A 20,700-nucleotide genomic window follows, 5' to 3' on the forward strand; every position below is an offset into this window, starting at 1 on the left:
GGTAACTGAAGTCATCAAAGAGGGTCGTTGGAAGAAGAGGAAGAGACAGTAGAGATCTCTCTCAACGTGCACATGTGTATGCGCATGCATGTGCACACACACACACACACACACACAAGAGGCCACACGAAGACACAAAGAAGAGGTGGCTGTGCACAAACCAGGAAGAGGCCTCCCCAGAAATGGAACCCTGCCTGACCTTGATCTTGAATTTCCAGCCTCCAGGACTTCGAGGAAATGTCTCTCTTGTTGAAGCCACAGTCTGTGCTGTTGTTTTCTGGAAGCTTGGGCAGACTAATGTACCTGCCAAGCAAACCACTCATTCTTGACTATATCTTAGGTCTGCTGCTAGTAAACCCCAGGGAGGACAGGCACCAGGGAGACGCGACCTCAAAGCACAGCACAGCACCACTTCATGCCCACTGGAATGGCCGGAAGGATATTTGGCCAAACCAGGTGCTGGGGAGACTCTGGAGCTTCATATACCACTGGTGGAGGTGTAAATTGGCAGAACACTTTGGAAACTATATTTCAGTGTCTTTCAGCTGAAGCTATGTAAACCCTGTGGACCAGCAGCGTCACTCCTAGACTACCCTCAGCTGGAACGCCTGTGCATGTCAACCAAAAGGGACATGAGAATTGTTTAAAGTGGCCCTATTTCTTCTCTCTCTCTCTCTCTCTCTCTCTCTCTCTCTCTCTCTCTCTCTCTCTCTCTCTCTCTCTTGCTTTGTAATGGGGATTGAATCCAAGGGTGCTTAATCTCTGAACTACATCCTTAGACCTTTTTATTTCTTGAGACAGAGTCTTCCTCAATTGCTTAGGTCCTTTTTAAGTTGCTGAAGCTGACCTCAAACTTGGGATACTCCTGCCTCAGCCTCTGGAACCACTGGGTTTACAGGTGGACATGGTCCACTGTGTCTGGCTCTCAGTGCTTTAAAAAATTTGCAATAGGATCTCACTAAATTACTAAGACTGCCTTGAACTTGCAACCCTCCTCCCTCAGCCTCCTGAGTCGTTGGGATTATAGGCATGAGACACTGCACCTGGCTCCAAGCAGTACTATTTCTAATAATAGCTCCAAACTGGAAATAGTCCAACTCGAGTCAACAGAATAGACAAATAAATTGTGCTATATTCACACAATGGAATACTGTACAGCAATAAATGAATGAATTTGCATGAATCTCAAAAACACAATGTGTGATAAACAAGCCAGACAGGAAAGAGTGTGTGCTGCAAGATTTGATTTGTATAGAGTTTGAAAGCCTAATATGCTGGGGCGGGGGGGCTGGGGTTGTGGCTCAGTGAGGTGCTGGGTTCAATCCTCAGCACCACATAGAAATAAAACAAACAAAATAAAGTTATAAAAAAATTTATAAAAAAGAAAGTCTTATATGCACACAAAAGTGGACAAATCATCAGCTCCATGGATTTTCACGAACTGAAATCATCATGCAGCTTGTATGTACAGCAAGCAACTAAACATGACCATGACCCTGGAACACCCCTCCTACTGCCTTTTAGTCATTGCTCACACCCCTCCCCCAAAGCAAGCATTATTCTGACTTTTAACACTACAAATTAGTTTGCGTCTATTAAAACTAGATAAATGGAACACAATGGCATATACTATTAGGTTCTGGGCTTTCAGTTTGTCAGATCATCTGTATGGTTTTGTGCAGTCGTTGTTCAGTTTATTCAGTCATTCCACAATTGCTGGGCTCCTGGCTAGTTTCCAGTTTGACTATGGTGCTACTATGAAGAGTCTAGTACATATTTTTTTTTAAATGAACATATCCAGGCATTTCTTCTGGCCATACACCCAGATGGACCTCTACAGATCCATCATTTGCCTCAGTTTCCCTTTTCTCCTTCTCCCTGTCTCCCAGCCTTGGCCTTTCTGCTCTCGATCCTCTTTGGCCAACTAAGGAGGTGTGTGATTACCCTCCAGGCTGAAGCCAGCAGGTCCCCCATGGCCAGGTGGGCCTGCTTATCCTAGGTGCTGTGAGTCTCTGAGAGCTTCCCCCAGGGAGTAGGTCAGATTGTGGTTTGTCCCTTTAACCTCTTGGCTCAGGTCCCTGCATGCCTGAGGCCAAAGGTATCCAGAGCAGGGCTGATACTGCTCGTCCAGCCCCAGCTGAAAAAAAGGGCCAGTGGGTAAACCCCGAGGTCAGCACCGGGCCAGGCAGGGCGGGGCTGGAATGTGCAGGCTCCTTGACCCAGGTGAGGCAGTGGCTGGGCTGAAGGGTCCAGGGTTCCCTGGCAGGGGCTGGCCAGGCAATATCCTACCCACCTGACCAAGGCCTGGCTTCCTTATTTCCTGCCTGAGCCTCGGTTGCCTCCTCTGTCATCGGAAATCAGAGTTGCTTTTCTGCCTCATTAAGGACTAGAGGAGAGGACAGAGGCTTGCCTGGAGCCAGGTGGCACTTTCCACCCATCTCACAGGTAAGGAAGCCGAGGCCCAGAGCCCTTAAGGGGCTTCTTCTGAACCCAAGTCGGCCGCCTCTCCCCACTGGGCCCTGCCCACAGGCTGCCTGCTTTGGGGCTCACGTGGTGGGGTTTGAGGAGTGGAGGGAAGAAAGTCAGGCGACGTCTCTGTCAGTACTTGAGTTTCCACCACCAAAACTTCCCCCCAGTGAAGGAATACCCTCTTCTGCAAGTGTGAAGGGACAAGGGACCAGGGACAAGATACCCGTGTCTGAGGCAGTGTGTGCCGGTGGCTGCCTGACCGGACTGGAACACACAGGCCCTCAAGGGCTCCATTCCCTTCCTCCACGCCACCCGGGCCCCCTGGGAGACCTAGAGAAGGACTGGACGGCTTGGCTCACGTCCAGGGCCTTCCACAGGCAGCTTCTCTGCCCTCCTGGAAGGACCCAGGCCAGCTGAGTGCTGGGGATGTTTTCAGGCAGTGGCCGCCCTGGACCTGCGGGGGCAGAGGTTGACGGAGAAGCACTTCTGGAGAAGGGAGGGAGGCGTGGGTGTGGCCTCCAGCCCGAGAGCCTCCGCGAGCCTCCTCCCAGAGACAGTGTGTTCACACCCTCACCCTCTCCTTTAGCACAGGCTGCCCGCTGCCCCACCAGAGGCTGTGCACAGCCTGGGGCTGCAGCTGAACTGTGTCCCTCCGGCCAGGGCTCCTCAGGGTTGCCCCCCACCCCCACACCCCCCACACCTCCGCCCAGCGTCTTCTGATCCTCACCAAGGCCCATTCCCTCTGAGACCAAGGCCTCTTTAGAGAACGTTTCCTGGGCTACCAGGGCACACAAAGCCCCCCGAGCTGCAGCCCCTCCACCTTGGGTGGGCCTCTGGAAAGAGACTAGAACTAGGGCTTGAAGGCGGTGTGTGTGTGTGTTTGTGAGGTGGTTCCAGAAAACTACAAGGATGTGGGAAGCCAGACAGGTCAAGGAACCAATACAGGTGATCTAAAGGACAGGAGGTGGACCCCGGGGCCCAGCCCATCTGGGATACAGTGTAGGCCAAGGCCCATGGATGGGTGTCCCTCCCAAGGAGTGAGGAAGCTGGGGCCTTTGTCCACCAACTCAGACTAACCTAGCCATCACCTGGGGCTGCTCCTGAGAGCATGAACTCTGAACTCTGGCAATTCCAGAGCCCCTGGGGTTGAGTCTCAGATACCTACTAAGTGCCCTGAGGTGTGGTTGGGGCTCCTCCAAGGAGAAATAGAGCCAGGGCCTGGAGATAGCCCTGGAGGCTGGCTGGTGCTACAGTCCCAGTTTTGTAGAGGACTCTTCTGGAGGACGATCACTTTCCCTAAAACGGGATTAAAGTACTGCTTGCCTATAGTTGTGTGGTAAGGATCAAAAGTGATAAGGTTTAGCTGGGAGGGTGGCACATGCCTATAATCCCAGTGGCTCCGGAGGCTGAGGCAGGAGGAACGAAAGTTTGAAACCAGCCTGGGCCATAGCAAGGCCCTGTCTCAAAATAAAATATAATACAGGTTATATTATATTTATATATAATATAACCTGTATTATATAATATTATATAATTATATTATATTATATGAGGTTGTAACTCCATGGCAAAGCACCCGGGGGGTTCAATCCCTGGTGATGCCCCCCACCCTGAAAAGAACGATAAGACTTAAATGATCCAGGTGGAGATTGATAAATGGTGCTTTCTCTTCCCTTCTCCGGGCAGGGCAAGGATCAGGCTGACTCACCTCGTCGGGAGGCACCCAACAACCTGCTGCTTGTATCAAACACTGTTGTTTACAAAGCCCTTTGCCTCCCTTCCCTACTCATTTTATCCCCAATTTTTATTTTTTTTTAAATTTTTATTTTTTTTATTTTTTAAAGAGAGAGAGAGGAGAGAGAGAGAGAGAGAGAGAGAGAGAGAGAGAGAGAGAGAGAGAATTTTAATATTTATTTTTTAGTTATTGGCGGACACAACATCTTTGTTTGTATGTGGTGCTGAGGATCGAACCCGGGTCGCACGCATGCCAGGCGAGCGCGCTACCGCTTGAGCCACATCCCCAGTCCCCCAATTTTTAATACTTAATACTGATACAAGGTAGGCCAGGCCCAGTGGACTGTGGGGACCCGGGCATGCCAAGAGCCTGTTCTTGCCCCAAGGAGTACAAAGTCCACTTGGGAACACAGACAAACCTGTGGCCAGGCATGTGGGCTTTGGTGGGTGATAGGAATTTTTAAAGGGCCAGGAGGCAGTGCAGGCAGAGGGAGAGATGCTTGGGAATTATTCCAGGACCAGGAGGAGCAGAAAAGTGTGGGCAGGTACCAGGGCTTGCATTTGGAGCTCCTAGGATTTGAAGCTCTAGATGTTTACTGACGAGGCATGAGCGGCTGAGAGCAGGAACTTAGGCCTGCCCACGTTGCCATCGAAGCGGGGGGCCACCTGCCTGGGGTTTCCAAGTCGGGCTTTGTCTGACCGCCCACCTGTGCCACGGGGAGAGGGGATGGAATTCCATGGCAGACAGCCGCAAGCAGAGGCAGGGCTCTGGGCCCTGCTCCCCCCACTCCCTTCCTGACGGCTCTGGGCCCCTACAGGGCCATCACCCCAGACCCTGCGGGCCGCTCCAGGAAACTCCCAGCTCCTCGGCTTTCCCTTCATATCCCATCTGAATTTTGCATCTGCGTGTTTGTTTTTAAAATAAATAAGGTTTATAATAACTGGTTAATTACTAAAATAATAATCCACATGTAAATAAAACAAGATATTCAGAGCTTATCCAGTGACACCATCTCTCAGCGTAAGTGGTGGAGAGAGGGCCAAGCCAGGTGGGCATGGGGCTGGAGGAAATGTCATGTCTCACAGAGCCCGAGGTGGCATCTCTGGGGTGTCCCAGGCCTCACCTATGGAAGGCACACTCACGTGCATTCACACCTACAGACCATAGCAGTCCCATACATCGCCAGCACCTCACCTGGCACTTCTAGATCCCATGCATGTGCGCACACCCCGTGCACACTCACATTCACTTCATGCGCATGTTCCTGCACACCCACACACCCTAACGTGTGCTCACATCACTTATGTACACCCGAACATGGATTTTCCCATACAGCCCACAGTATCCTGCGCATCTTTAAATGGGCACGTGTGCATGCACACACTCTACACAGTGGCGACAAGGCTAAGGTACACGCACTGGAGGCACTCATGGTCACACACATGGACGTCAACATCTGCATACAATACTGCAGGGACGCACACATGTGGATTGTGCATGGGCCCCCAGTGTGACACAGCCTGAATGCCTGTGGAGTAGACATGCAGAATGGTCCCCTTTGTGTGCACAGGAACACATTTTATACTCAGGTGTGCCCTCCTGGGCACACGTGCTCACAATTGAATGACCCGTGCACATGCACCGTCTCCTGTTAAGCTGGTGGAACTCCAGTGTCCCACACTCACACACTGAGTCAAAGCATTGGGCAGGAGCCTCCGGTTCCTGGCCCTGAGGGTTAGGGGTGCTCTCACTCCCGCTGCCCTCCCTGTTCCTCCCCTGACCCCTCTGCCACCTCCCAGGAGAAACCTTCCTCTCACCCCAGGGGTGAGTAATCAGTATGGCTCCTGAGGAGCCTCCGAAGGGGTCTGTTCTGCACCTATTCCCTGGGAGGAATGCTGCAGACTGGTGGCCCGAAGGGATGGCACTCTGTCCGGGTCCCCATAGCAAGGACTCAGCGGAGGCGAGGCTAGGATCCTGCCTTCTGCACAAAGCCCATTTGGGCCACATGCTGAGAGGCAACCAGGACACCCACAGGTCCAGGGGGCTGAAGTCCCCCACCACACATGCTTTCAGATGAGCATGCCATTCCCCTAAGGTCCCCACTAAAAAGGGGGAGGTGGGGTCGGCTAAGGAAGATGGGATAGTCCTTCCTCCCTGCCCAAGCTCCCCAAGGCCAGGCCTAGGGGCCGGACTGAGAGGCTGAGGGTGAGGCCAACCTGAGCAGGCGGGACCTCAGTCCAAGGGCATCCCAGACACCAGTGCTAGAAGACACGACAGGGGCCCTGGGTACCGAGTGGGGAGGAAGTGGAACATGGGTGGTTTCCATGTCCCCACCCTCTTCCACCAGAGGCCCCACAGGTTTCTCTCTCTTTTTCTGTTTCTCTCTCCTTTAAACAAGGCCTCACTGTGTTGCCCAGGCTGGCTCAAACTCCTGAGCTCAGGTGATCCTCCTGCCTCAGCCTCCAGAGAACCTGAAACCACAAGCGGGCTTATCTCTTTTACGGTCGGAAGCCATGTTGAGAAGTCCTCTCCTGGTAGATCAGCAAATAATGAGAGATCAATAAAACCAAGTACTGGAAGGATTCCAGGAAATAGATACTCAGGCCCGATGGCAGTGGGAAGAACCAACAGGAACCCCATTTTCAGCAGAATATTTAAAACGCGCTTGTCCTTTGAGCCAGTGGTTTCTAACGATCTGTCCTCTGTGGACAAAGATGTGTAACTATGGTGTTTACTGCAGAGCGTTTATAGGGACATTAAATGGGGGCCAACCAAAGAGCATCATGGGGGGATGGCTAAATAAACAACCTTTGGTCCAGGCTGTGGACCACCCTGGAGCTATTAAAACAAAGACCAATAGTTGGATCTGTTGTGGGAGAAGAATAGTTCACAGAAGTGTGAGATGGATCTTTCCATTCATTTGTTGTTTTGTTCTGTGGTACTGGGGACGGAACCCAGGAACATGCTACCACTGAGCTCCATCTCCATCCCTTTTTATTTTTATTTTTTTTTTAGCTTTGAAATAGGGTGTCCCTAAGTTGCCTAGGCCGAAAGAAAGAAAAAAGAGAATGTTCCGGAATTACAGTGCTGATGATTGTATAACTGCAAATATACTGAAAACCTCCCAATGATGCGCTTAAAAAAAAGTGAATTTTAGTGTGTGAATTATATTTCAATACTAATACATAGCAAAAAAATGAATCCAGAATGAATATAAAAATTTATGTACAAGTGTACACACAGTGCTCTTTTAATTAATTAATAGTTAATTAATTCTTTTGCAGTGTTAATTTCTTATTGGAGTAGGAAGGAGAAAAAAAAAATCCTTTCCTCTGCCTTCTTAGTTCTGTCACCTGGGCCTGCAGATTAAACTGACAAAAGCCAATTCATGGGAGAAGGAGCATACGAATTTTATTTGATGTTATTACTATTTTAATTTTTACAGGCAGGAAGGCCTTCCTAGAAAAGACCCAAAGATGACAGTCAGGCTCATAGATCATTTTAACAAAGGATAATAAATGTATGGAGAAGTGATAAGAGAAAGGAAAAGGGGGTTTCAGGCCTCTAGGGGTGACAGTGTGTGGGAAGGTAAATGTATGGGGGAATCAGTAGAGGGTAAGTTTATTTCTGTGAGATTTGCTGATGCAGAGCTGTCTGGGTGCTGGCTTCTGTCTGGGTGCTAATGGTTGCTCTCTTCCTGGCTCAGGAGACAGGAGGGGAAGTACCTTCACAGAGGGAAATTTATGTCCTACATTTAGGCAGGTAGGCGGGGTGGGGGTGGAGAGCTGGCTCTGCACGTGCTGCTTCTCAACTGCCGTTGTTAGCCCAGAACAATCCTGGGGGATACCAAGGGGGCATATTTTGGGGTGGCAATTCCTGATCCCCTTTGGTGGGAAATGGGATAAATTTGAATATGCACCTAGGGGGTAATGAAAGCATTATGGGAAGCTTTATAAGGACATATTTATATAGCCATGAATAAAATCTTGTTTGGGAAAAAAAATTTTTTTTTTTTTTTTATTCAATGAAGGACTCAGGGCAGTGTCTCATGTAGGAGACTTTTTGGGACGTCTGCTCATGAACTCCAGAACAACTCTGTAAGGTCAGGCCTCTCATCCCTGTATGGCAGACGAGGAAAGTGAGGCTCCGCCAGGGCCCCGACCTGGCCGTGCTGCCCCCTTTCTGGGCGGCCGTCTGTTAAGGGCAGAGTTCTGTTGTCAGGCCAGTGTGACCGCCATTCCTGGTTTTGTCACCTCCTGGTTGCCAGGTTTTTCTCCAGGCCACACCTCACTGAGCTGCTGTTGGCTGTCCCACCCGTAAGGCAGGGGGTGGGGTGGGGTGGTAATAGGTTGGGCAGAGGCTCTGAGCATGTGCAGCCAGCATGAGCCTCAGCACACAGGGCCAGCACTGTTCGGGAAGAGGCCCAGGTGGCAGAATTGGGTCCAAAGGAGTGGACACCCCGAGAGTGCTATGGTTTGGATAAACCTCCCCCAGAGGACCTTGTTCCCCAGCCCATGGCACTCTTAGAAGGTGATGGAACCTTTAGGATGTGGGGCCTAGTGAAAGGACATTATCTCACTTGGGGTCTGCCCTCCAAGGGGATTGTGGGGCCCCAGACCCTCCTCTTTCCACTTTTTTTGCTTCTTGGCCTCCAGGAGGTGAGCAACTTATTCTGCCATGTGCTCCCCTATGATGTGCTGCCTAGCCATAAGCCCAAGAGCAATGGGGCCAACTAACTTATTGTCAGAAACCTCTGAAACTATGAGTCAAAATAAACCTTTCTTCTTTAAGTTGATTATTCTCAGGTATTTTGTTACAGTAATAGAAAGCTAATATGGACAGAATCGCTTCCTGCAGCCTACCTGTCCTTAAGTGGTGAGCTACACATCTCTTAGGATGACCTGCAGGACCAGGAGAGGGACAACCCTCTAGGAACCCTCTGGAGGAGGCAATTTAAGCCCAGGCCAGGGGTGTGGCCTTTATCCCTGGCAGTCTTTACTCCATTTACTGTCTCCTGATCCCCTTTTAGTCTGTCCTTGGGAAAGGTATCCCACATCTTGGGCCTGATTTCCATTGCTGAGCCTTCCCAGGATGGTGGTTATGATGAATACTCTGGGTACCCAGACTGCCTGGGTCCAATCCCAGCTTCCCTGCTTTTGCTTTCTGATTGCATGATTCTGAGCCTCATTTTTCTCTTCTGCAAAGTGGGGATAGTAACAGTACTCATCTCACTGCCCTTGTAAGGATCAGATGAGCAGTGAGGAAGGCGTACTCATGGGTACCCAGAGTGCAGCGGGGTCTCAAGGGCTGTGGGCTATCACTGCTACTATGGCTCTTTATTGGCCGGGAAGGGTCCGGAGGACCTGTGTGATCCTGGATACCAGGGGCTGGCCCCCCAGTCCCTGTTCCCCAACCTGTGGCCTGCAGTCCGCCTGGCTGCCTGCAGCACCCAGTGATCGACAGCCTGGCCCGGTGGCGCCCTGGCAGGCCTGTCCTGGCAGCTGCTCACACAAGGCGAGGCCCTGGGAGCCTCAGAGAATTAATTAGGCTGCATTCCTCTTCCAGGGCTCCTGGCGGGCCCGCACACGGCCCCCTTCTGAGCTGCTGAGGGCTCTTGGCTGGGATCCCTGGCAGGCCAAGGCGAGCCCCACGATCTGCCCTCCCTGGAGAGGAGGGGCCGTGCGAGCAGAAAGCACGGCCAGGGAAGGGCCAATGGAAAGGCAGCCACTGGAGGCACTCGGTCCTGGTCCCCCCTGCTCGGTAACCTTCGCTAGCTCCCCATCACTCAAGATCAAAGTCCTGGCATCGGAGGCTGCTCCCAGCCTGGCCCCTGCTGCTCAGGCTGGCTGCCTCTCTCTGGACTCTTCCAGGGTCTGGCCCACATGCCTGGCACCACTTCCCAAGCTGTGATGCCCTGTCCCCCTCCCAGCATGTGGTAGCCCTGCCCATCCTTCAGCTGCCTTGCCACCAGCTTTAAGGACAATCGTGGCATTTTCCACCCCTGTCCCTTGCATCCTTTCATTTGTTCCTGCCTGCCTTCCCTGCCCACCTGGGAGACCTCAAGGGCAGCAGCATGGCGTCTACAGGTGTGAAGCACTGATGGCTGGCGATTCCGGTCTCTCCTGGGAGACTGATTCCAAGGCTGTGGAGGGGTGGCAGTTACTGGAGGTGACCCTTGCCTGGAGCGCCAGCCCCCACGCGGGTGCCCAGGGCTTGGTGTGGTGCTCAGGAGTGTACCACCTGTTCCTGCCTGACTCTCCCACCTTTCCCAGGCCCCCCTCACTCAACTGAGGCTCTCAAAGCTTGGTTCACATGTCACCTCCTCCAGAAAGCCACTTGGAGTCCCCTTCCCCAGGGAGTCCATCTTAGTGCCGTGGTCCCCTGTTGGAGAGGTGGGAGAACTTACCTGGAGTCTAAAGCTCCACTGAGCCACACACTAGCTTCGTGGTTTTGAGCGAGTGGTAGAACCTCTCTGTGTCTCGGTTATCTTTTCAATCACCTTTTTGTTTGCTTGTTTGGAGGAAGGGTCTGTATGGCCTGGGCGGGTCCCAGCTCCTGAGCTCAAGGGATCCTCCTGCTTCAGCCTCCGAGCAGCTGGGACTATGGGTGCCCACCCTGACTTCCCAATGCCAGAGCTCTGTGAATGAGGTTGCATGAGGAACCGGGGGTTAATACGGGAGAGCAACGCTAAGCCCTCCATAAACAGGAGCTCCTATTTTTAATCTTAATATCCACCAGTGGTTTTTTGTTTTGTTTTTTTTTTTTTTTTTTTTGAATGGCCCTTCTCTGGGCCTGTGATGCAGGGGCTGTGTCTGTCTTGCTCACAGAGTCTCCCCAGAGGCAATTATTTATCTCTGTTGAATGAATGGATGGCCACGGTCCAGGAATTTATTGCCTTGATAGCAAATGACTTATCTGAACTGACCCTGGACTCTATTTTCAGAGAAAGAAAAAGAGAAAGAGAGAGAGAGAGAGAGAGAGAGAGAGAGAGAGAGAGAGAGAGAGAGAGAAGGGGAGATGAAGAATTCTCTGGGGCTCTTTCCGGAGGAAGGGAGGCAGAGGCAGCCTGGGGCTCGGGCCTCAGCCTCTCTGGGTCTGCATGGGCGTCTTCTCCTGCCATGTAACCCGGATAAATCGGAGTCATCCTGCGCCCCTTCTCTGTTATCTCCGCCTGGGGCTCTATTTGAAGGAACATGATTTTGACTCAGAAAACCTTGGAAAAAAAAAAAAAAAAAACTCGCTAGGTATTTACTGAAAAGGCGGGAGATGGGAAATTTTTTCCCCCAGTACTGGGGATTGAACCCCGGGGGCGCTTTACCACCGAGTGACACTCCCAGCTCTTTATTTTTGATTTGAGATAGGGTCTCCCTAAGTTGTCCAGTCTGGCCTCCCGCTTGCAGTCCCCCTGCCTTGGGCTCCTGAGTAGAGGGATTCTAGGCTTGAAACACTGCACCCAGCTAAAAGGGGAGAGATTTTTGTTCCACAAAAGGCAAACTTTCTAAAATGGAGACTCCACCCTTACCAGAGTGGCCTTTGACCTGGCAGCTGCTTCTCACATTTTTCCATTTCCCCCAGACTGTAACCCACTGTTCCCCATGTCGGGGTCCCGGCAAGCTAGTATGTGATCTAGAAGCAGGCACCGACTTTTGGCACGCGTGATCCCTGGCTCTGCAAAGTTCTTGTCCTGTGGAGGGAGGCGGGGCAAGACAGATGCTGAAGTACAGACCCCGAGCCAGAGGCCCCACTTCCGGGGACCAAGGATCTGACGGGCTGTCCCTGCCTCCTGCCTCCTCTCTTCCCTCTAATCATCTCCGCTGCTCCGTCATTTTGGGTCACTGATCTCTGAACCCTGAACAGAGCCCTGGGGCTGGTGCCAAGGGCAGTGAGCTCCTGCCTCCCCAGGCCTCCAGCATACCTTCAACCAGGGCTCCCCACGCCTCTGCTGAGCCCCAAACAGCTGGCGAGTTCTGGCCGCTAGCTGTGCTTTCAGGATCAATTTGATGGGATGCTAGAAAGTGAGGGTTCCCTGGCCTCAGGCTCATGGCCAGGTGAGAGGGGCTCTGACCCTGGGCTGCAGTCGGCAGTAAGAGGCTGGGCCCCCCCCCTCCCACCAGGCCTCTCCAGCCAGGAGGCATCGCCAACCTGCAGGGGTGGGTGCCTTTGCTTTCCTGCCACCTGTCACCTCCGTCGCTCTCAGCCCTGACCAGCCCTCTGAGGGCAAATTTCCAAAGCCCAGCTCTGAACGGTTCTCCTGATTTCGTGTCTCCCACAGCCCACGGGAGAAAATCCAGCTCCTTCACTTGAACTTCAAGGCTCCTGTGGCTTCATCTTTGCTGTTCTCCCCTGGCCTGATCCAGCCACCTGTGGCCTGGCAGAGGGACCTCCCCGATAGGTCCCTGCTCACTGTCCCTCTTCCCCTTCCTGTAATCCCTCCCCATTTTCTTCCCCCATGAGTCCTGCTCAGGTTTTGAAGCGACAGGTGTGTCCCTTTGTGCAGAATCCTTTCTCTGCCCCCTGCCCCCATCTCCACTCTAGCCAGCTCCAGTCTCTCCCTCTCTGCAGGTCCTCTGGCTCAGTCCCCGTCCCACAGGTTACATAATCACATTGGCAGCCTGACAAGCAGCCTCTGCTCCTCGGGCCCCGGACTCAGCCTGGCCCCGCAGTTTGCCTCTCCCGTGATTGTACTGGCCTTGTGAGTTGAGGACTATTGCTTCCCATTTTCCAAGTTAGAAAAAAAATAGCTAAGGCACAGAAAGAGCTTCGTTCAAGGTCACATTGGTGATCCGTGAATTCAATCAATAAATATTTATTATGCACATGTATAATACAGACTCTGATGCAGAAAACCAGGGTTCTCATCCTGATGCCCCTTATTTACTTGCTGTGTGACTCAAGGAAAGTTCCTTGCCTTCTCTTATATCATTTTCCTCATTTGTAAAAGGGAGAGTAATGAAAGTACTTGCATCCCAGGATTGTTGTGAGGATAGAACATGTTAATCTGGATAAAGTAGTAGTCGCTCAATACGCATCAGCATGTTATTCTTCCACGAGGAGATCAGGATTCGTTTTCTAGATAAGGCAGTGTTAGAGAAATATAAAAATAATTATTGCTTAGTCCATTAATTTGTCCCCAGAGTAGGCTCAGGTCACAGGCTGTCACTCGCAGTATAGGCGAGCCTCAGGAAAAGGGCATGGCTTGCTTGAGAGTCTGTAGAGATGGAGGCCATGGGTCCAGCAGCTGCCAGCAGGAGGGCCCTGGCTGCAGGCCATCTCTGGGATCCAGGTGGGCTGCTTCTTGGGCTGTAGCAGGACTGGTGAGCCCAGTGCTGGAGCCTGAGGCTTCTTCAGTCAGACAATATCAAACTCCAGCAGGGCCCTGCCAAGGCCCAAGGCAAAGGGCACAGCCAGGGCCAGGCTACAGTTCCACCACGGCGCCCATCACTGACCGCCAGGGCTGGGCACAGCCACCTGGCTCCATCCCTTACAGGACAGATTTGCTCTGGGCCTTGTGGTCACCCTGGCAAGACAGGGCAGCTGGAGCAGAAGCCGGTCTCCATACCCCTCAAAGTCTTGGCATCTTCTAAACATGCTCTTGGAGGAAGTCCTGGCCATTGGTTTCTGTTCTGGTGGGAATGTAGGCCCCAGAATCCTGATCACAGCGGCAAATGGCTGTGTCAGTACGTGATAGATCCGAGAGGGCAGACTAGCAGCCAGAGAAGGGCCGGGACCTGGTGCTCCCTTTCTCTGCTCCTGGGTCCCCTTGACTTCCAAGTAGCCCCTTCCTAAGAGAAGCCTTCCACCTCTGCTCAGCCAAAACAAAATATCAGAATATCATTTCATGGTTTATTACAAACACACGTTCTCGGGTAAATAATTGAGGATCTAAAAAAATACAATAAAATAAATAACTGGGATTCTCAAAGTCCTTAGAGTAAATAAGTTATATACAGAGGGATGAAGCAGAGCAGGCTCTCACCAGCAGTGTCCCCAGGGCATGAGGGGGGCCTGGCCTCTGGGAAGGGGGAGCCAGAGAGGACAGATGGGGCTGGTCAGGATTCCAGCTCCTGGGGGGACCCACGCAGCCTCCATGACTGCCTTAGGTGTGAGCCTGCCACACTGCAAGGTCCCTCCTGGATTGTAGCCCAGCAAACAGGAAGTTCCTCGGGACACGACCTCCAGGTTCACTCGGCCCCCCTCAGTCACTTTCAACAGGCCTAGAGGCCAGCAGCCATCGCCAGCAGACTGCCCTGCCATCTGGGGGCCGAGGCTGTGCAGCATGAGGGCATGAGGGCACCAGGCTGTCCTGAGGAAGCCTCCCACACATGTGGGGAAGCCAGCACCTTTGCCAGCCCCAGCCAATGGGTCCAGCTGGCCCGGGCCAAGGCCCTGGCCCAGGAAACAGGTGGAGGGTCTCCATGAGCTGCCCTCTCCTCCCGTGTCCACATGGGCTTTCTTCTCAACATTTCCCAGCCTGCAGTGCTATCTCTTCCTCCACCTGGAGTGGGCTGGCTTGGGCTCCCTTGTTGCCTCCCGCTGACGCCTGGCAGAGCGGATCTTGGCAGCAGAGATGTCCCTGGAAATCAAGAAGGATCAACTTAGCATCTCAGGGGACATGGACTGTCTCAGGAAGCAGGGGCAATGGAGGATGAGAGCCCTTGCCCAGATCCTGGGTGATGGCTGCCTTGGGCTCAGAGGGTAACCAAAGCCTGAAAGCAAGGCCTACACGTGAAGACAGGTCACACAGGGCCTAGAAGCTTCTTTGCTGATGGGGGTCCTTGATAAAGTTGATGCTCAGTGCTGTCAGAATGACCAGCCAGCCAGGAGTATCCCTAGAATTTCCCACCATCTGCCCTCCCTCTTCCACACCTTGCTCACTGTCTATCTTCCTCTTCCAAACTGCACAGATTCTACCCATTCTTCAGGGTCCTGTTTGAGATGGTCCAGACCAGACAAATATGGCTTCAGTCGCCCTTTGAACCTGGCTGAGACCCTGGCTAGGACCCTGGCAATGTTGAAGCATCCACTTCTTGGCCCAGGGAGTCTTAGCCTGGGTGTTGGAGGCTGGCCTCAAGGTATGGGAATGTGGGTGAGGGTCACAACCTTTCTGAGACCCTTTCTCAGCCTATAAGATAGAAAACAGGCCTGAACTGCCCTGAGGATGGGTGCTTCATGGGCACAGCAAGCTCTCTGCACACTGTGAAGTGCTGTGGACTTGCAAAGTCTTATTCTATTTTTTTTTTTTTCATCTTTAGACAGCATGGGGGTCAGTGCCTGCTCTTGCCCACCCCACCATCCTGGCTTCTCTCTTATTTTTCTTCCTCTCCCCTCCACAGGATGGGAATCCCTGTGGGGCTATGCTGGACCCCAGCACTGTTCAGCCCTCAGGAGCCCTAAGTGGCAGAGACGGGAAGTGGTGAAGACCTGCAGAGTTCCCCTGGGCTCAACTTCATGCACCCAGCCCCACAACAATCCTGTGGAATGGATGGCCATTTCCCTAGTTTCAAAACTAAGGATCTGAAACACAGAGAAGTGATGGGGCAAGCCTGAGGTCACAATGTGTTTGTGGCAGGGTTGGGGTTCAAATCAGAGGGTCCCTGTTCTAGCAGTGGCTCCGGTCACTCTGATGCACGGGCAGGGGTGAGGTTTCTGTTCTTAAGGCAGACGGGTGGGCAAATACTCATAAGCACCTTCTGCACAAAGCCTGGAGCTGAGCCACAGTAAGGCCAGAGGGGAAGAGGTGCAGACTGGACAGGGAAGAGACAGCAGGCCGGGCAGTTGGCCCCTCCAAGTCTCAGGTTGTGGGAGATGATTGATGGAGATAGCCTGAATGAACAATTGTGATCCTTCCCAGTCATGAGCCCTTAAACCCTCTAAAACACGGCACATCAAGGCCCAGGGGTAACAAAAAACAGTGGTTGAGCGTGCAAACTCTGGAGTCAGCCAGATGCCATTGTGTGACTTTGGGCAAGTGGCTTTCCCTCTCTGAGTCTCTGTTCTCTTGGATGGACGATGAACACTCATGCCTCATGTGGAGAATGGAGATGGGAAAGGCCTTCAGGGCACGTTGGACCAGGGCGATGCGCTTACCTTAGTCTCTGGAGGAGCTCTCCTTCTTTGGCCCTCGCCTTTCTAGGCTGCAACACATCTGCAGGGGACTGGCTGCTTAGGACTGACCCGGCTTCAGCCCTGAATAGAGAGCAATAAGGCCCCAGTGAGGGGCTATCCAGGGCCCCAAAGCCACCTGGCTGCAGGCCCAGCCCAGCCCCCGCCCCACCCGCCCTCAGGAGCAGATCCATTTCCACTCTGTGCACCTGGCACCCTGCCTTTCCCAGGCAGGGTGGGGACTGAGGAACACCGAGCTACCGGGAACAGATTCTCGGTCTCAAAAAAGAGGTAGCTGGGAGGCTGCTCTTCCCAGAATCTGGCCACCTGCAGCTTTAGGGGAAACTGAGGCAGCTTGAGGAAACTCTGCCCCAGCTGGAGCCTCAGAGGAGGACTTTCTTGTAAACCATCCTGGGAACCGGAGCTGGGGATTTTGAAAGCCAGTTCCTGCTGTCCCACGTGGTCTAAGTAAGGGAACAAAATCTCCCGGTCCTTTTACAGATGAGAAAACTGAGGCCGGGGACAATCAGAAGCTTGGAGAAGCCCCCTTTCAAGCCCAGCAGCTCCGTGACACTGGGATGGGGTCTTGGCTTCTCAACTCCAGAGGCTATTTTTCCTCTGAGGGAGCTCTGAAGGCCCCGGGACTCAGGCTGGCCTCTAAGGCCCAGGGGAGCTTGAGCCCTTGTAGGCCCGACACAAGTCCTGTCCTCTCTTTGGGCCGGAGCTCCCTCAGCCGTCACTGGGGAGCATTCCTTCTGCCCAGACAGGAGTGAGGACCTGAGTGTTCTCAGAAGCCCCCAGAGCTGCACTCAGAGGAGACTGGTGCCTGCAGGAAGGGGCACTGCTCATGCACCCAGGGCCACTTGCTTGACCCCTGCTAGCCCCTCTGCTGGCCTCCTGGACATCCTGCTCCCAGGGCAGGTCCAGACCAGCAGCCATCCCTACCTCTGCAGGCCCGGCGCCCACCTACCAAGGTGTCTGATGGCAGAAGGTGGCACAGGCAGAGTCCTTGGTGCTGGAGCACTCACAGCGCCTTGGCAGGGAGCGGCGCCGGCGCCTTGGCGGGTTTCCCAGGCCGTAAGGAGCTGTCTGTCTGTGGGCGGGCAGCCAACAAGGTAATGGTGTGGGGCAGGGAGAGAGAGAGAGAGAGGGAGAGAGAGGGAGAGAGAGAGGGAGAGAGAGGGAGAGAGAGAGGATTAGATCAACCACAGCCATTGGTGAGCAGCGACTGTCCACACTGCACACTGGAACGGTCAATCTTGCCACCAGAATGGCAATGAGAAGTGACCATCCCCTGACCTCAAGAAGGCCCACCACTAAAGTCACATGCTCCTCTACAAGTGCTGGGTGGCCCTGGACAAGACCCATCCCTTCTCTGGGCATCTGGGCCCTGGCTCAGCTGGGCTCAGTGAGGGCTCCCAGCACAGAGAGGAAGTGGCTGGAGTCTAGGGTCCCCCCTAAAGGCAGGAACTGGGGAGTCCTCCCAGCCCTTCTCCCTTCCCAGACAGGAACTCCAGCCAATGGAGTCAGGTCCCCTGTGCAAAAAGGCTCCAGCTAGTCCTGGAGGAAAGGAGGAGCCTCCATTTCATAGACGTAAACACGCAGGCTGCAGGCTCGGGCTAAGCTGCTCCCACCCAGCACCACTTGCTGGGAGGAGTGACAAATACGCTTCAGAGCTTTAACTTATAACAAGGTGTGTGTGTGTGTGTGTGTGTGTGTGTGTGTGTGTGTGCAGGTGGGGCTGACTGCAGATTCAGCCTGACTGGGGTGGTCGGGGCAGGGCAGGGGCCCCAAGTCTGGTCGGACCAGCACCTTTGGGTGACAGCTAATTTTAGCTGTAATGACTCCAGGTGGACCCAGCGTGCAGGGCCTGGCAGGGTTCCCGCCCTGAGCAAGTGTTTGGATGCGGATTAGCTCCACACACACTTACGTGCTGGGCCTCTCTTGCCTTATGCAATTTGGGGCAGAAAAAAAAAAAAAAACACCACACACACACACACACACACAAACACACACAGAAACTTCAACTTGAGGTATGCAGTGGCCTGGGGGCAGCGCGGGCGCAGGCAGAACAGACAGCACCCGGCTCCCACTGCGGCTCAGCCAGGGAACAGAGGGCAGGTTTCTCATCTGTCATTTGGGGACAACAATAGTGCCTCATGGGGCGGCCAGGGGATCCATGAGATGAAACTGCACATGCGGTGCTTGGCATAGGGCCTGGCACAATCAAAACATGGATCACTAATTGTATTCTTTGCAGAGGCAACTTGATTGAGTAGATATATGCTCTGGTATCCACAGAGTAGGGATGGGGTCTATCACCAACTCCTTTCTGTGTGATCTTGGGGAAAGTCACCTAACTTCTCACTATTCTGATCTGGAAAATGGAGCCAACAGTTTCTTACCAGGCTGTTGTGAATATTCACTGGAGACAGCCCTCTACCTGTCTCTGGAGACTCCCACATGGGAGATGAAACAATAACTGGTCGGTACTGACATTAGCCCAATGCCTCTATCAGGAGGCCCCGGGGAGAGCCAGACTGTGTCAAATGTCCCCCGGCATGCCGGTATCCTTGCCCTGCCCCCCTGCCCCTTGGTAGCCCCCACCTGGATCTCCATGGATACTCACCCGGGAGTGTTCACCCAGATGATGTCCAGGTGGCAGAAGTAGACGCACTCCTTGTCAAGCCAGGAGCTGCAGGAGCAGCGGCGGAACCGCAGGTGGGCGCCTTGGGCATGGGGCGAGAGCGCTGGCTGCTCCTGAGTGGCAGCAGCCTGGCCCTTCCCTGAACGCACAGGAGGGAGAGAGAGGCGGAGAGGTGGTCAGGGCGCTGGCACGGCCTGGGATAGGGGGACCCGCCAGGCTCCTCCTCTTGCACAATTGAGGAAGTTGGCACTCTGACTGCTCGGGAGCTCCTGGCCAGCCCGGGGAAGCCCCAGCAGCTGCCCCATGCCTGCAGCGCCTCTGCACCTGCAGAGCATCCCACCACGGCTCCCGCCTGCATGCCCCCCATTGGCCTGGGGGCACAGCAGCTCTGGGAGAGACGCCACAGGCAGGCCGGGGGCTGCAGCAGCAGGCGAGGCCAGGGAGGCTCACCTTCGTGCAGGGCCACAAGCAGGGCTAGAGCAACGGAGCACCAGGTGGTGGGCACAGAGGCCATAGCAGCGGTACAGTGCACAGGCTGGGCTGGACCGGAGCGGGAACGTCTGTTGCCAGAGTCCTGCTGCTAAGCCGAGCTGGTAGCTCATTGCCTTGGTGCCCTGGTTGCCTCTTATAATACCAGGCACAGCGCCCCGCCCCTGCTGTCCAGCCCCGCCTCACCTTGGGCTGAGAGCCAGGGACGCGCCTCCTCCCCCGGGTGCCTGGCCCGCCCTAGCCTCAGTGGCGTGGGGGGAGGGAGGTGGAAGGTTCTGCTCCCGTAGCACCTCTGGGAGTCCTAAGGCTCTCCTGCAGCCCCCAAGGGCCCCTTCAGTCCTACTGGACCTCCTCAAGTCACCCTCAAAGTGCCCCACACTCCTTCCCCCACTCTCCGGTGGGCCTCCACAGCCCTTGCCCTGAGCTCGGAGTTGGGGGGCAGTTCTGTGAGCAGATGAGACACTGCATCTTTCCCGCCTGCCCACTGCCAACCAGGATGAGGATGCCCTTCTCCCGTGTGGGATGTGAAAGGCCCAGTCAAGGCCAAGTGGCCTTGGGCGAGTCAGAGCCCCTCAGTGAAGGACACAGCTCACCCCTGACCTCTGACCAGCTGGAGGCTGCCTCATCCCCACCTCACCCAGGAAGTGTCCCTGCCCCCTACGCCCCCAATTCCTCAGTGCCTCCTGCAGAAGCTCTTCAGCTGCGCAGCTGTGGCCACGGCTACTCCTCCAGTGTCTCAGTTTCCTTATTTGCAAAATAGGGGCTTTCTTGACCTGTTTGCCTTGGAGTCTCCCTTGAGACAAAGAAGGTGACCCCAGGGTCCTTTCCAGGACCATGTCCCTGTGGGCGCACACACAAGCGGGCTGAGTGCTCTCCCTTCTTGGACATGACTGGATGCTAAGCTCACCCCGGGGACTACTTTATGCAAAGGAAAAGTGTGTGTGGGGGGGAGACAAGGCAGGGAGGGGGCTCCCTGGGGATTGGCATTCTGCTCCCCATCTCTCTGCTGGCCCAGAACCTTCACTGGAGACAAGAGTAGGGGTGTGCAGGTGCCAAGCTGAGCACCTTGAGGAACCAAGCAGCACAGGGAATTGGCAGTCACCCTGTGCCTGCCCAGGCCTGGCTCCAAGTCCACCTCCCACACGTCTTCTTAGGGACCCTGTCTCCAGGCAAACGGGAAAGGCCCTTCTCACTCTTTGGAATGTCCAGAGCCTGCCTGACGCAGGACCTTGAGCCTGTATCCCCAGCACTCATGGAG

General features: G+C 54.0%; 1 protein-coding gene across 2 annotated transcripts; it reads right to left on the bottom strand.

Moving 5' to 3' along the window:
* Nucleotides 1-14,683: 14,683 nt before the first annotated feature.
* On the bottom strand, nucleotides 14,684-19,467 carry Edn2 (endothelin 2). 2 transcript variants are annotated; one of them, XM_026410414.2, is made up of 5 exons: nucleotides 19,404-19,467; nucleotides 18,936-19,092; nucleotides 17,277-17,399; nucleotides 16,292-16,390; nucleotides 14,684-14,777 (listed from the first exon to the last, which is right to left on the bottom strand). In XM_026410414.2, the coding sequence occupies exons 1-5, from the start codon at nucleotides 19,465-19,467 to the stop codon at nucleotides 14,684-14,686; spliced, it is 537 nt and encodes a 178-aa protein (XP_026266199.2). The 2 variants fall into 2 exon arrangements, with proteins under 2 accessions (XP_026266199.2, XP_026266200.2); XM_026410415.2 differs by lacking the exon at nucleotides 16,292-16,390.
* Nucleotides 19,468-20,700: the final 1,233 nt, after the last annotated feature.

The sequence above is a fragment of the Urocitellus parryii genome, chromosome 11 (assembly GCF_045843805.1).
Source record: "Urocitellus parryii isolate mUroPar1 chromosome 11, mUroPar1.hap1, whole genome shotgun sequence".
Lineage (NCBI taxonomy): Eukaryota > Metazoa > Chordata > Mammalia > Rodentia > Sciuridae > Urocitellus > Urocitellus parryii.